This window comes from Alternaria conjuncta, assembly GCF_024043145.1.
Source record: "Alternaria conjuncta strain BMP 0040 chromosome Unknown scaffold_14, whole genome shotgun sequence".
NCBI lineage: Eukaryota > Fungi > Ascomycota > Dothideomycetes > Pleosporales > Pleosporaceae > Alternaria > Alternaria conjuncta.
Window position 1 is genome coordinate 38,872 of NW_026250103.1, and position 13,731 is coordinate 52,602.

A 13,731-nucleotide genomic window follows, 5' to 3' on the forward strand; every position below is an offset into this window, starting at 1 on the left:
CGTGAAGCTGATCTTCACACGTCTCGGACTGATTCCCCCAGCACCACGCACACCCCGACGGCACCAGAAACCATGGAGAACGCACAACAAGAGCCGGCGCCTGGTTCGCTGAGCTGGAGACTAAGCAGCCATCCCATCACGCTGCTTACCTTCCTCGCCTTTCGCATCTGTATGTTATCCCAACCTACAAACAAGCTACAGGCACCACATGCATACATGCCCAGTATATCACCTTCACAGCTAACCCTCTCCCCCAGCCTCGCTACTAGTCTACCTCCTCGGCCTCCGCCTCCTCACCGCAAACTTCGTCATGATCTTCATCATCACCATCCTGCTCCTCGCCATGGACTTCTACTACCTCAAGAACATTGCTGGCCGCCGCCTCGTCGGCCTCCGCTGGTGGAACGAAGTCGACGCCAACACGGGAGACGGGCGCTGGGTGTTTGAGAGTCTGGATCCGGAAACGGGGCGCCAGATCAATGCGACGGATAAGCGCTTCTTTTGGCTCGCGCTGTATGCGCAGCCTGTGTTGTGGGTGCTGCTGGCGATTGTGGCGCTCGTCAGCTTGGAGTTTATTTGGTTGACGCTGGTTGGTATGTGGTGACCTTCTCTTTCGAGGTGATTCAGAAAGAGACATGTGCTAACGTTTTGGTCTCAGTTATCGCGCTCGTCCTTACGATTACGAATACCCTCGCCTTCTCCCGATGCGACAAGTTCAGCCAAGCGACGGGCTTCGCCTCAAACGCCATGTACGGCTCAGGTCTTGCGAGGAATCTGGCTGGCGGCATGATTTCTGGGCTGTTCAGGCGGTGATACACGGACGTTTTGGTGTTTGCGCGAATTTCTCGTTTCTCTGCTCTGGCTGTTGAGACGAAAGCAGGAGAGTCTTGTACGACTAGGCATATGGTCTATTACTTGGAGTCTACCCAGGGCGTCTATGATACCCTACATCGATCTATCAAATCGAGTTGAATGTTCTACGGAACTATAGTCTGGGGTGTTGTGCTGGCTCAATAGCCTCTCTCGCGGTTCACCTCGTTGATCAGTTTGCCGTTACTTCGGTCCCGCTTTATGTTCTCGACCAACAACTGGAACGCGCGGTCGGCATACGCATCTGACGCTCCACTGCAGTGCGGTGTGATGAGCACATTTGGTGCATCCCACAGCGGATCATCCTTGGGCAGAGGTTCGGGATCAGTAACGTCAAGGGCCGCACCACTAATATGTTCCTTCTCCAGAGCAGTGATGAGCGCCTTCTGGTCGATGATTTGCCCCCGCGCGATGTTCGCGATGTAGGTGCCCTTTGGGTTGGACTTATGCAGGAGCTCAAATTCCTCGGTGGAGAGGAGATGCGTTGTCGCTTTCCTAGTTAATGTGTTAGTGAAAAATGATCGAATCGTCTCCCTTGCATGACGTGGGCAAGTTACTTACGTTAACGGCACAGCAACCACTAATAAGTCGATTTCCTGCTTCAAGAACTCGTGCACATCTTCTTTGCTAGTTCCACTGTACCACGCGCTGGGAATACTGCCATCAGGATCGCCAGTTCCAGGGACGATGTACCCGTTGTCGTGCTTGGACTCTGGGGTTCTGCGTGGCGAGGCTGTGTAGGCTATTACGTCCATGCCCATTGCCTTTGCTACGTGAGCGACTGCCGTGGATTAGCATAGCTTCCATATGCAGCAAGTATGCTAGCAAAAGTTGTGTCTCTCCGTCTTTTCCAAGTTGATTAAACATACCTTGTCGACCAATGCTACCATACCCCAAAATGCCCACCCTCTTCCCCACCCGATCACTGACACTCAGCCCCACCTTCTGGTCCCAAACCCTGTTCTTCTGGTTGTCATAAAGCTTAGTGTAGCTATGACTGTGCACCAAATTCATCATGATGACCCATTCGGCAATCTGCGGGCCATGAACGCCATTGGCAGAGCACAGTGGGATCTTGGAGTCAGTGTAGATTGGGTGGCTGGAAACGTGGTTTGTGCCTGCAGAGAAGAATTGGATGAGCTTCGTGTTTGGAATGGAGGATGCGGATTCCGGGAGCCAGGATAGCGTCGCAATATAGGTTGCGCGCTTGATGTCGTCTGGGATGATATTAGCCACGTTTGTGTAACAGGTGTAATCGCGGGAAGCATGGAAGCTCTGCAGCTGCAGATGGTTGTGCTTGTTGGACGACTGGTAACGCGCGAACCCGTCATCTCGGTTTCGATCTCTTCTTCAAAACAACCAATACTCTGCAAGTGTGTGTGTGTGTGTGTCTACTGCCAACTAACCTTCAGGTGCGTCCATCTCCGACTTGCCACTATCCCACTTGACTTGGAAGTACTTCACTTCCACATCGTCAAAAGCTTCTCTGAGAACTTTCAAGCCACGCTCGCATAGCTCTTGAGGCCAGTGCAATGCGCACAGCACAAGCTCCTTCTCTTTCGATGCATTTCGAGACGGTAAATCTGGACCACCTCCCATCGCGACCATGCTAGCTTTGGAGACAAGTAGTGGGTGTGGACTGTGGGTCTAAGGAAGAGCTGTACAGTGCGATGGGCGAATTAATGGTGTTGGCGATGGCGAAAGTCGAAAGTCGTACCTCGTTGCTTGGTAATGACGATGGAAGTGGGGATGGAGTCGGTACGTATACCTGGGTACGCTACATGGTGGGGTATCGCCTTCCTTACCCTTCGCCCTGACCCTTGAAGTCATGACGTTGTTTAGATCCTTAAAGTCTAGAACTCGCACACGTTTTTGTGCCATATGTCGCGACTCCGTTACTTAAATTTTCCAACAACGGTTTCTGGATGAGTATGAGTAGGAGTTAGGTACGCTCAAAGATCTGTGCCTGGCGTTATGGGAGACATGGCTTATGTGAACAATGTGTTTGTGACATCAGCGCCTGTGTTGAAGACTCATCTTGTGCGACGTTAAATTTAAGCTGATGCTTAGAGTTTTAGCCACACTCTGCTATGCAATACTAGGTAATTTCGGTCTGGGATTCAGGATGTAGTGGAGTCGCCAGCCAGCAGTGGAAGCTGTCACACCACCACGCTAATTGCACCGACTGACATCCGCTCTTCTTAGAATCTATGCACTATCAGATATTCATCACTGGCATGCGTAAGGGCTTCCTGGTTTTAAGAGCGAACAGCGCAGTAGAGATGTGCAATATCGCAGGCCGATTTTGTTGAGTTAGTGCACGTCAGCTGTCAAGGCATACACAACATATTCCAGTGCTCATAGTAGCATGGTCATGTCGAGACATGTATTGTTCCAAGCCTGCGATGATTAGAAAGAATACTTCGTGTGGGTGCTATCGGCCTTAATTGCGTGTAGCAGGCTCGAGGGCGACAGGAAAGAGCCTTCAGTACATGACCGTGGAGCTGCACGACTATCACGCCGAACTGTACGAAGGGAGAGCCTGATGCTGTAGGCGACGCGGATAATAACAAATCTTTCCGCCGCGGACCGGTCCACTTCTCTTATTCAGGCGCACATGGAAAACGGAGCATGGTCGCAGAGTCTGTCAGGAGCCCTGCGTACATCTATCGCACGCAAGCTGAAACTGAGTCGACTTTCATGCCTCGTGTGGGGCCTCAACGTCCGACTTCGAAGCCGCTCCCACAACCCATGCCTTCGTCGACAACTCTTCTATCGGACCGTCCACGACGCACCACGTAAGGCTATAAGTGCCGAAATTATCATGTCTGACAAGTCAATACATCCCGCAGATACCGACTTCGCTATCGCGTCCAGCATTTCCTCCCCAGGGCACATCAGCCCTCAATCTCGGTTGCTCTTACGGCCTGCTGAGCCGAGCCGTTGGATAAATCCTGCCTCGAGACGCGCGGGCCACGCAACACCCATGTCACGTCAGGCCAACCGCTCTGCGGCCCAGATACCTGTTCCTGCAGCTCGAGCCGAGCACGCGTTCATGCCTGCTCCTAAAGAGGCGTCTCGCTATACCGATAAAAACAAGGGGCCGCTGTCAAGATGCGCCCGTGTACCCACACGTGGAAGGGGGACCTTCTCTTTCCATAACGTTCCTCCGTCATGTCAGTCGCGTGTCTTCCCGGGGAACGATGTTCTGGAAACTGGGGCCTTTTGTTGAGGAGGATGTGCAAAGGGAAGGAGTAGTGCAGATCAATTCCCACCATGCCATGTGAATGTGACCTGATTCCCTTGCTCCTGCAGCCGCGGAAGTGGAAACAATTCTTTTCGAAAGGTGGAGTCGAAAGACTGCATCGCATTGATGGGTTCTGGTCGCTGCTGCTGGGCGGAGAGAGGTGCGGAGTACGGAGGTGTCAGGAATCCCTCTGAAAATGGTATAGCGACCCAATGGCATGGTGAAGAATGGGGCGTAAGCACGGCATAACGCTCATTCGCTGTTATCGAGTAAAGTTCGCAAAATCCCGCGTGCGCATGTCACTACACGAAAGACTAGTCAAAGTCTGTCTTCAACACGACGTCGCTGATGGACACGAGCAAGGGTTCCATTATCAGGGAGGAAAGGATGTGCCTCCCATTACCACGTTTTCTGGGCTGTTTCTTTTTGCTCGGCGACGTCTTCCCTGACCCTGCCAAGATCGACATATCATATGCTTCGAATTTACCCATATTACCGGTACAAGCCAGGTCCCGGCCCGTTCAAAAGCGATCGCACAACGGCATTGGACGTTCAGCCGATCCATGCGGCAGCGGACGGGTGGAGGTACGCGAGTAAAAGTAAGGTTTTCGATGCGTTCGGCTCTTAATTTACGTATTTTATTGTAGGACAGCTATACTGGCTATATATGTGAGCTATGGTAGAGCTACTACCAAGAGAAGCGGGTCTTAAGTTCGCGTGGAAGGCAAGCGTGGGAGCCGACGAGCTTGTGGCTTCGTGCGATGCTGAATCCGGTACATGCGAATGATCGACTCCGTACAAGGGCGAGAAGATCGTCTGCAATGATGATACAGGGAATGATGAGTTGCACCGAGTTCTATTCCGTGCAACGAACAAATGTGTAAGAATACAGTAAGAAACGACCCGGAGAAAGGAACTTCCACGGCCTTGGCCAGGCGACAAGACTGTTGCTGTTGCAGTGACAGACTGTCATCTGCATACACCCCCATGTATTCTTTCATACAAGGCGACGTGTGTTGGGGCGGGTGTAGTGATGCCCAACCCCTCGTTCGTCTTTGGCGATGGATCAGCGATAGAGTGTGTGAGAGTCTTTGAACTCTATACAAGCAGTACACTTGGTCAGAGATGCCAAGCCAATGGTCTGACATGTAGTTCAGAGACAAAAAGGGAATGGCGTCACTCATTGACATGAGAATGGCTGCGTTGAGGCTGATCCGTATCATGGTCTCGCGCAAAGACCGCGTATTCTCTGTCGCGACCCATGGCCATATGCTGGTGCATGGCCAAGTATGCTAGTCTCGCGACTGCAACTCGCTGAACCGGGGATCTCGATCCGGCTCGCGAGTGGTGACGGGTAAATCAGACGGTTGATTCCATGCCCACAGCATGATCATCCCAGATTCAGCACTAACATGATGTGATGGAGTGTAGCGAAGGAAAATTGTTGTATTCATGCTCAGATCTTAGATTCGTAGTCTGGAGGATGCAGTCCAAGTCCTCCTCTTGCCATGGATGATCTAGGATCCCAGTCGACATGGGTAGCCGCCCGTGATTGGGGTCTTGGAGTCGAAAAGCTCAGTGTCGGGCTCTTGTAGTCGCGCTGAGTTTCTTTGTGGAAATGATCCGGGGTGTCCGATCGCTCGTTTCCCATAGCGTAGCTAGCAAGTCCAGGAGTACCATAGTATGCATCTGCTGTCGATTTCGGCTCGAAGTTCTTCATTTCGAAATGGCGTACGTCTTCCTGGGGATTCCTAGCGTCCAAGGATACAAATTCGCGGTTCTTGCTGAACTTGCTTCTGATCAAATCTCGCCAGCCGACCACCATGCTCCATCGGCTAAGCAGAAAGAACACTTGAAGACCGGCAATGGACAGCATCATCAAGATTGCTGTCACTGTAGATTGGTCGACAGCGAGAGATTGGCCGAGTGCATAACATGGCTCTGGGCCTTCGTCGGCGTGTGTTACCAGACAAATGACAAACGGAAGGAATTTGTCGAGGTCCTCAGTGGCGTGCGACGTTACGGAGTTCAGCCAGATGAAAACGATAGAGAAGAAGATGACGTCCACGAGGATGAAGACTACGATCGTTATGCCACGCCACTGCAGGTATAGGACTTTGCGAACACGCCGGTAAACAGCTCGTGCAGATCGGTTCCGTATGCTGGTCGTGTAAGAGGGGAGGCCGGCGCTGCTTTGTGTTTCGGTCTTGTCGTCGCTGAACATGTTCTGAAGATACACCTTGATACAGTATACGAAGCTGATAACGATGTTAGTAATGTCGTCTCATTTTCTCCCCCGAGTGACTTACGTTGCGACCTGAATAACCATAGCTGCACCTGCAATGGCCAACAAGGGACCCCAAAAGTCCTTCATTGAGTGCTCGGCATTGACGTGGCAGACGTCACCGAATCTGAACGAGACTCCAGTGATCGTGATAGTGATGGTGAAGAAAGTGGCCGCAACTGACCAACCCAGACCTTGCGCCCAGTAGAAGAACTTTTGTCCTGGCGTGACGTCCCAGCAGATCTGAAGATGCATCGAGAGAGCGCGAATGAAGATCCAAACTGCCATCGACATACCTCCAGAGATGAGGAAAGCACCGGAGAAAGCACACGTCAGACTTGAGTACATATCGTTTGGGGTGATCTCATCGTAGCACTGCTCTGGTTGAGCACCAAAGGGTATTACGAAGCCAAGCTAAAGTCGATCAGCAGATGCAGGTTGGGTAGGCTGAAGTCAGACTTACTGCCATGAGAATTGCGGCTATGATGAGACAATAGCTGAGATAATGTCGACGAGTCTTTTCGGCCGGCAAGACCAAGTACGTGATCAGCAGGATAACCAGACAGATGAGACCAGCCACATTGAGTGCTTCAGCTGCGCGATAGGCGGTATTGAAACCTAGAAAAGATTAGGAACGTGAACCTCAATGTGGGCTTTCCAGATACTTACTTTCTGGGTACAGGAAGTCAGTCAGAGGACAGGGCAAGCAGCAGATAATTTCACTTCCTGGTGTGACTGGCGCACAAAACCTTCCAGCAAGAACTATTAATGTCAGCAACTGTATAAAATCCAAATTAGAGCACTTACAGCCGTCGAATCCAAATTTCGACACATCATAGAAAGGCGGCGGGCATTGTCCCCGAAGCAGTGTGGTGTTGGCCATGTCAAATATTCTTACTCTTCTCACCAAACGAACCAAAGCGTTCAGTTAATATGCAGCATGAGAGTCCTTCCAGCGGTGATCCCCACTCTTGTCCGAAGTGCGATGTAACAGGGTTATAGGCAGTACGTGGACCCTACCGGCAAGACTGTCTCTGAGCTTCAGTCAAGCGCGGACGTGGGCTGGTATAGGATGGCTTCTTGGAAGACAATGCCGTGTAGATGAAACTGGTGACAGTATAGGCAGTGTCAGGCGGAACGGATGTCGCAGATGAGAAAACGAAACGATTGTGGAGTGAGTTGGTTGCCGTTAGCTCGAACGCGGAGAGTCTAAAGAGTGAATAAGGTTTTGGTCGGATTAAGGGCGCGTAGGGCCGAGCAGATGCAAAAAGAACGACGGGACGTTTTGGCAGAAGTAAGAAAAGCCGTCACGGCATGAGAGCGAAGCCGCAGTGATGCAGGAAGACGGCCTGGTCTTGAATGTGGCTCCTGGTTGGGCGGCCTGGGGGTAGGTCAAGTGGGTGCGGCGATCCAAAAGGGAACGGACCATCTTCACCCCTGCAGGTACACTTCTCCCCTGGTTTAGCGCGGCCTCACCCCCAGAAGCTTAGTGGCCAAGACATGCGAGGACGGCTAGGATTCGTAGCAGAGGGCGGGTCTGCAGACATGGATTACGGTTGGGTTCAGGAACAGGGCTCGCATGCGCAAGGACACTGGCTCGAAGGAGCCGAAGGCAGCACGGTCAGCTCGCATGTCTTTTCCCAGCTCGTGCATTGTGATTCGCGACAACGGACAAAGGGCTTCCCACACCGAAGCGCGACAGCATCCAAGACGGCATCCACGGGCGTCTAGCAAAGATCTTTGCGGCGTAGTAGCTCGCAGAGGTTGAGATTAAAAACCCCCCCTTCCAACAGGATCCTTTTGTGGAGAAGCCCAAATCATCGGTTCTGGTGGTGTTGCGATGGAGTCGAGACTCGACAGGCTGCCTGCAGGATTGGCTTTCCAGCCACCACGGATCTGCGAGATTGCTGCTGACTGAACGCCCAGCACTGATGCTATCGCGAGCCTTCTCGTACAGAACTGTCTGGCGCGTCCAATTGACTATCGGCAACGACCCTCCGAGAACCGTTGAGGAAATCAATAGCTCGCTACAAGTGGTCCCGGGTCATCGTTCACAATCCCTAGCGGTTCATCACTGACGTCCGGTGGCGGGAAGCCCAACTGCCCTCGATCCACTTGGTCATCATGAAGAGTGGCCATCGATCGAGGTCTCCTGCTGTGGGACTGTGAACCGTTCAGCTTGCCTGTGCCTGCTCTGCCGGTTGGAGTAAGAAAAAAAAACGCGGGAGGCACAAACTGTCCCATAAATCTCCGGTCTGACACCTGCGTTGAGAGCCTCGATCGTAAGCTGCACCAACCAGGCTCCGGTGAGCACTGGGAGGCGTAGTCAGCTCTGCAACGTCCGGCGGTTTCGAGCACTCTTTCCCGCCTTAGCGCCGCTTGGTGGGGTTCCCCAACAAACGCGTGCCGACGCGTAAAAACTTCTCGTTGTTTTGATCGGGTCACGATACTGACTCGATTAGGACAGGCTTCGTCATTGTGATGCTGCGCCGCTGACTTGCGTGTGGACACGAGTTTGTGTTGTCCGAACGTTGGATGAGGTCTGTTAACGGGTGGCAGGTCGGCACGTGTCCTGACCCTGTCTAGGTATGACGCACGAACCGACCATCCCAACTCGTTCCCAAACCATCTATGGATGTCTCAAGTATAGCATTCTCTCGCAGTGACCTGCTCTTGATGCACCCTCATCGCGCGATGACTTCTGGCTTTTTCAACTGGCTTGTGGGAAGGGCGCTATGCCTCAGAAACAGTGTGGTCCGTCTGAGGTAGCGAGACGGAGAACGCGCATTAGCCCTGCACTGTGCCTGCAGAAGACCCTTCGCCTTCTTAGGCATCGTTCGGACTGGAGACGCACAAAACTCTGATTGGCGGACATTTCAGCAGACTTCTTCTTGGTACATGTTGGCCCGTACTCACGAACCACCGCTTGAAAGGCAAGATGAACCCGAGCCGCTGTCGTGCCGTTTGATTCGTGGGGTAGGGAGGAGCTGGAGCAAGTTCAAACGGTTCGGTCGTCTTGGTTGCGCCACTCTATATGTGCCTAGGCTCACGAAACCCGCGTAGAAGTATCTATCCCAACATACTAATCATTAGCCTTCTGCCCTGCAAGGAGACCGTCGTCGCCCGAAGTCACCAACTGCCTGGTTCAGACTACTCTGTCTCGTATAACCCAAGGACCTGGCTTGCCACGTCTGATCTACCGCGAGCTACTCATCCCATGGTTCTGCAGAACGCTAAGAGACGCTACAATCACTTCACACCATCCGCAGCCTGCACGAGCAAGTACTTGCGACCCAAATAGAACCCGAAGAACGCCTCGTTTGTGGGTCAGCATGCGTAGAGGCGGTAAACCATCGCGATTGGGGAGCTGTTCCGAACTAGAACGTCACAATCCTTCGAAGCTTCTGAGAGTAGTCGGCCCGTAGTCAGATCAGTACATGTGTCTCGGCCCTGGACATATTGTGACTACACGTCTACACTTCGGTAGGTTACATAACAAGACGCCCTTGAACTGCGTACTCTGATACTCGTATCACGGCCTGCCAGGCCTGCGGCTGATGTCTCAGAATCACTCGGCAGGCGGAGTAATCGTTCTCCGCATGAACCAAGGAACGTACCCTGAGAGCGGCAGCCTTACCAGCCGTGTTTCCAAGCACTCGATGCCAGCATGCAAAGGATAAAATATGATTGGCATCCGTTAGGCGTTATCGATGTCCGCACACAACTGTGATAACCTTCCCACCTCATACAAGGGAAAACCTGAACATCCTAGAGCCTACGTTGACGTACCGCTACCTAGTTTGCATGTTTTTATCCTGATGTAGGCTCCAGGGTGTTCAGCTTTTCTCCTGTATGAGGTGTTCCGGGAAGGACATCTTGACAGGCGACTACTATGACCCAGGAACAAGACGGCATTGAGCCGTCGCTATCTCATCTCAATAATACGATCAGCTCGCCATAAGTACGCCATGCCTCCAAGCGACGCACGAACCCATGTTTACTATGCATTACCTCCAGCCCTATAAGCTCGCGTCCACGAACCCGTCAAGCCTTATCGCCATATGCGATCTTTTATACCTGGGTAGACAGCAATCCATCGACATACTAGCTATATCTGTGAGTGACGTGTAGGTCATCCCGCTTCTCCCTCCACATTACGACCCTTTCCAAAGGTCTCGAACTTGGACCCCAAAAAGCCGTCTTCCAATGCAACCCTCGGTGTGGTGGCGGGTATGGCGTTTGTCAACGGGCGTGGCTGTCGTTTTGGGATCGATGTCCGGACGGGGATGTTGGGACTTCGAGCCACGAGCCGCATTGCCTTCGCTTATGCTTGCGATGTAGTTATAATGAACGTATGCTATTGCTTAACAACTACATGATGGCTTTGGGAACGTAATCATCTGGCATTCAGCTATCAGTAACTGGGATAGGTCCAGCAGTGGCGAGTGGCAGAGGTTTACTCGACATTTTAGTACGTAAAATGCTGCTGGCGTCAGATCCTTCGTACCATCCACCTACGCTACCAATTCCTTGGGTGAGCGCATACACGGGAAGTTCACTAGGATGAGAAGCCAATCGATAGAAAAGTATCAGGGTGTGGAAATATCGGTGTGCTGAAGTGACCTCCCGTGCTGCCGAAAAAGCAAGTCTTGGCCCACTGTAAGGGTCTCGACGTTCCGGGACGGCACGCCTCGTTGATGCTATTGGTAATTTTGACGCTGCCGGATGTCATTGGGTCCCTCGGAGCATTTTCGAGAGGAAAAGCAAGAGTGCCCTGTGATCTAGCTCGTGTGAGAACGTCGACCTTTTATCGAGTACGACGACCTTTGGTAATGCCAATCGTGTGGTTATTGTCACTGGCATTCTGCAATGGCAAACTTCGCAAGATTTTGCAAAAAAGGTTACATCTACATTCATCAACAGATATGAAAAGTAGGTAACATTGTGTACATTGCGTTCCCTCTGACACCTACAAACCCCCAAGAAGCAAACGACGCTTTAGAGCTTTTTGATCTGCTTTACATCGACTACAGTGCGAAATCTACCACCTCGTTTATCAAGTACATCCAAATATACAAAGAGAACGGTTTTCAGACTCATACATAGCCCAACGTTTCTCCAGTTCCCCAGATTCTTGTCACATTGACTCGGACATGCGTGGGCAGCTTGCCACTTGTGAGAAGGCATACATTGCAGTCGCTTCCAGGAAATTCCAGCATACCAATCGATGGCCGTAAAGCAAAGCCTTAAATATTTGCCAAAACGAGCCACGGAGAGATTCCAAAAGTGTGGTGATACAAGATGAAGCCAGAAGAGTCGTTACTCGCAAACAGATCGGATGCGAACACGCTGCATTTATAGCGTCGAACAGAACCAGAAGTCGGAAGTAAAGGAGGAGAATGGGTCGTGGAGACGTCGATGGTCGTTAGATAGAGCGGGCAGGGTTCTTCAGTAGCCCTTTCCAGTCCCACCCATGATACGGTCCTTGGTAGACTTCTGCTTGGACTCCTTGGGCTTGTATACGGCATTGGATTCATTCGCAGCGATCTCAGATTCGAGCTTCTGCTGAGCCTCGTGGAGTTTGCGTTGGCGACTAGCCTCCCACTGCTCAATATCCGCCTGGGTGAGTGTGATGGTGGTGGGTGTGCGTCGGAGCATAGCGATGATGTTGGGTCGTGGGTTGAGAATGTGGGAAAATATGCGGATGCGCTGGAAGTAGCACGGAACAGATCCGTATACAAGACTGTGTTTGAAGGACAGGCTGACGGAAGTGGTGATGTGTGTTTGTTGTTGATGTTACCCTGGTGTTGAGTGATGCGCCGTTGGGGCAGACTGCAGTTGAGGTGGGATGTAACAGTGTGATTTAAAAGAATGACTACAGTTTGTGTATAGAAGTTCAAAGGAGTGGCGACCGAAGAATCGGGTTGCAGGTGGTGTAGATGAGTTGCGATGAAAGGGTTGAGGATGTGGCGGAACTCGAGTAAATGATACGCGAACGCGACGGAAAACACGTGTTTCTCAAAACAAAGAGCGCTTTGACTAAGACCGGATGACTTGAGTCCAGTGAAAGCGACGAGGAACTGTCAAGGCGTAGTCTGTTGGCGGAGTGAAGAGCGGAGCACGTGGTGCGGAGGACTAGCGGGCAAGATCCCTGTCTGCCAAGACATCGCGATCTTGAACTTTTGGAGTTTGGAGTGACGGTGCCGAATGCAGCCATCCACACAGCATGGCCCAGCGACACATGTGCCCTTCAATGGGCGCCTTGAGGCGCTCATTAGCAGCAGACGTATCAACACTGCCCAAGTACTCAGCGAGGGCACTCCACAGCACCGCGAAGAGACTGGAAGAGCAACCCAGCGACGCAGCATCTCCAGCCCACCGTACGCCTTGAAGACGCTCAATGGCCCTGTCAAGTCAATGCTGATACATTTTCAGCGCCAAATACCCGCAAAGCCCGGCAAGCGACGGCTCTCAAGCAAATCACGTCGCTCCAAAACCGCCGCATCCAGCCCGGCGCACTCGCACGAGGCTCTTTCCCCAGCGGCCAAACGGCACGACGAAGTCCGGGCTCGCCTTCTCCTCAAGCCAACAAGGAAGGCTTCATCCCCGAAAACAAAGCCCCCGCCGATGCGCAGCCAGACGCGAACCCCCGCTTCGCCCGCAACACAGCGCGCCCAACGACGACCCGCGGCTCCACCCCTCCCCAGGGCCAGATGGTCCGCGCCCCCTCCACCCTGCGTATAACCCGCGAAAAGGTTGATGGCCCTGCTCGCGGGCCTGGTGGTCCACGAGGACCCAACCTCCGTGGGCCCAATCTACGTGGCCGAGAAGGCGGTAGACCAGGACCAGGTGGAAAGGGCCGCGCTGGTGCAGCAGGTAATAAGGGCAGCGGAGGAGGCCCTAAGAAGCGCGAGAGGAAAGCCGGCGGCGACGAAAGGATGGGCACCAAACTCGCCGACATCAGGCTTGGCGATACTGTCTCGGATAGCATGAAGCAGCAGCTCCTGCGCCTGCAAAGGAAGGAGTGGGATCGCGTGGCTTATGAGCCCAAGTACGCCAAGGGCAGTTTTGCGGCCAACGAGCTGATTCACGCTGGACGGGAGCTTTTCAGGGGCGAGGCGCCACCAGTCAAGATTTGGGGACCTTTGGAGAGGAGGATTGGCGTCGTGGGCATGTTTGGAGCCGAGGCAACGCTGAAGGTTCGCAGAGTGCTTGATGGAGATGCGGAGCCATTTGGGCAGGAGATGCTTGAAGAGGAAGGACCAGTCGAGGTCAGTGGTGCAGAGAAGAAGCAGGCTGTTGTACAATAAAGGGCCATGGATATCTGTAT

At 52.7% G+C, this 13,731-nt stretch overlaps 5 protein-coding genes across 5 annotated transcripts; 2 read left to right on the top strand and 3 right to left on the bottom strand.

The window, feature by feature from the left end:
* Positions 1–72: 72 nt before the first annotated feature.
* Positions 73–813, top strand: TVP23 (Golgi apparatus membrane protein tvp23; the record flags this gene model as incomplete). Its single annotated transcript, XM_051472853.1, has 3 exons — positions 73–169; positions 258–593; positions 659–813. The coding sequence occupies 3 exons, from the start codon at positions 73–75 to the stop codon at positions 811–813; spliced, it is 588 nt and encodes a 195-aa protein (XP_051323073.1).
* Positions 814–1,010: 197 nt separating this feature from the next.
* J4E85_008630 (uncharacterized protein) lies at positions 1,011–2,469 on the bottom strand (the record flags this gene model as incomplete). The annotated part of the gene is made up of 4 exons (XM_051472854.1): positions 1,011–1,365; positions 1,432–1,651; positions 1,740–2,087; positions 2,277–2,469. 4 exons carry the CDS (start codon positions 2,467–2,469, stop codon positions 1,011–1,013), a joined length of 1,116 nt encoding a protein of 371 aa, XP_051323074.1.
* A 3,104-nt stretch (positions 2,470–5,573) lies between these two features.
* On the bottom strand, positions 5,574–7,284 carry J4E85_008631 (uncharacterized protein; the record flags this gene model as incomplete). Its single annotated transcript, XM_051472855.1, has 5 exons — positions 5,574–6,375; positions 6,427–6,815; positions 6,865–7,019; positions 7,071–7,163; positions 7,209–7,284. The coding sequence occupies 5 exons, from the start codon at positions 7,282–7,284 to the stop codon at positions 5,574–5,576; spliced, it is 1,515 nt and encodes a 504-aa protein (XP_051323075.1).
* A 4,565-nt stretch (positions 7,285–11,849) lies between these two features.
* J4E85_008632 (uncharacterized protein) lies at positions 11,850–12,059 on the bottom strand (the record flags this gene model as incomplete). The annotated part of the gene is made up of 1 exon (XM_051472856.1): positions 11,850–12,059. One exon carries the CDS (start codon positions 12,057–12,059, stop codon positions 11,850–11,852), a length of 210 nt encoding a protein of 69 aa, XP_051323076.1.
* A 568-nt stretch (positions 12,060–12,627) lies between these two features.
* On the top strand, positions 12,628–13,711 carry J4E85_008633 (uncharacterized protein; the record flags this gene model as incomplete). The annotated part of the gene is made up of 2 exons (XM_051472857.1): positions 12,628–12,781; positions 12,837–13,711. 2 exons carry the CDS (start codon positions 12,628–12,630, stop codon positions 13,709–13,711), a joined length of 1,029 nt encoding a protein of 342 aa, XP_051323077.1.
* Positions 13,712–13,731: the final 20 nt, after the last annotated feature.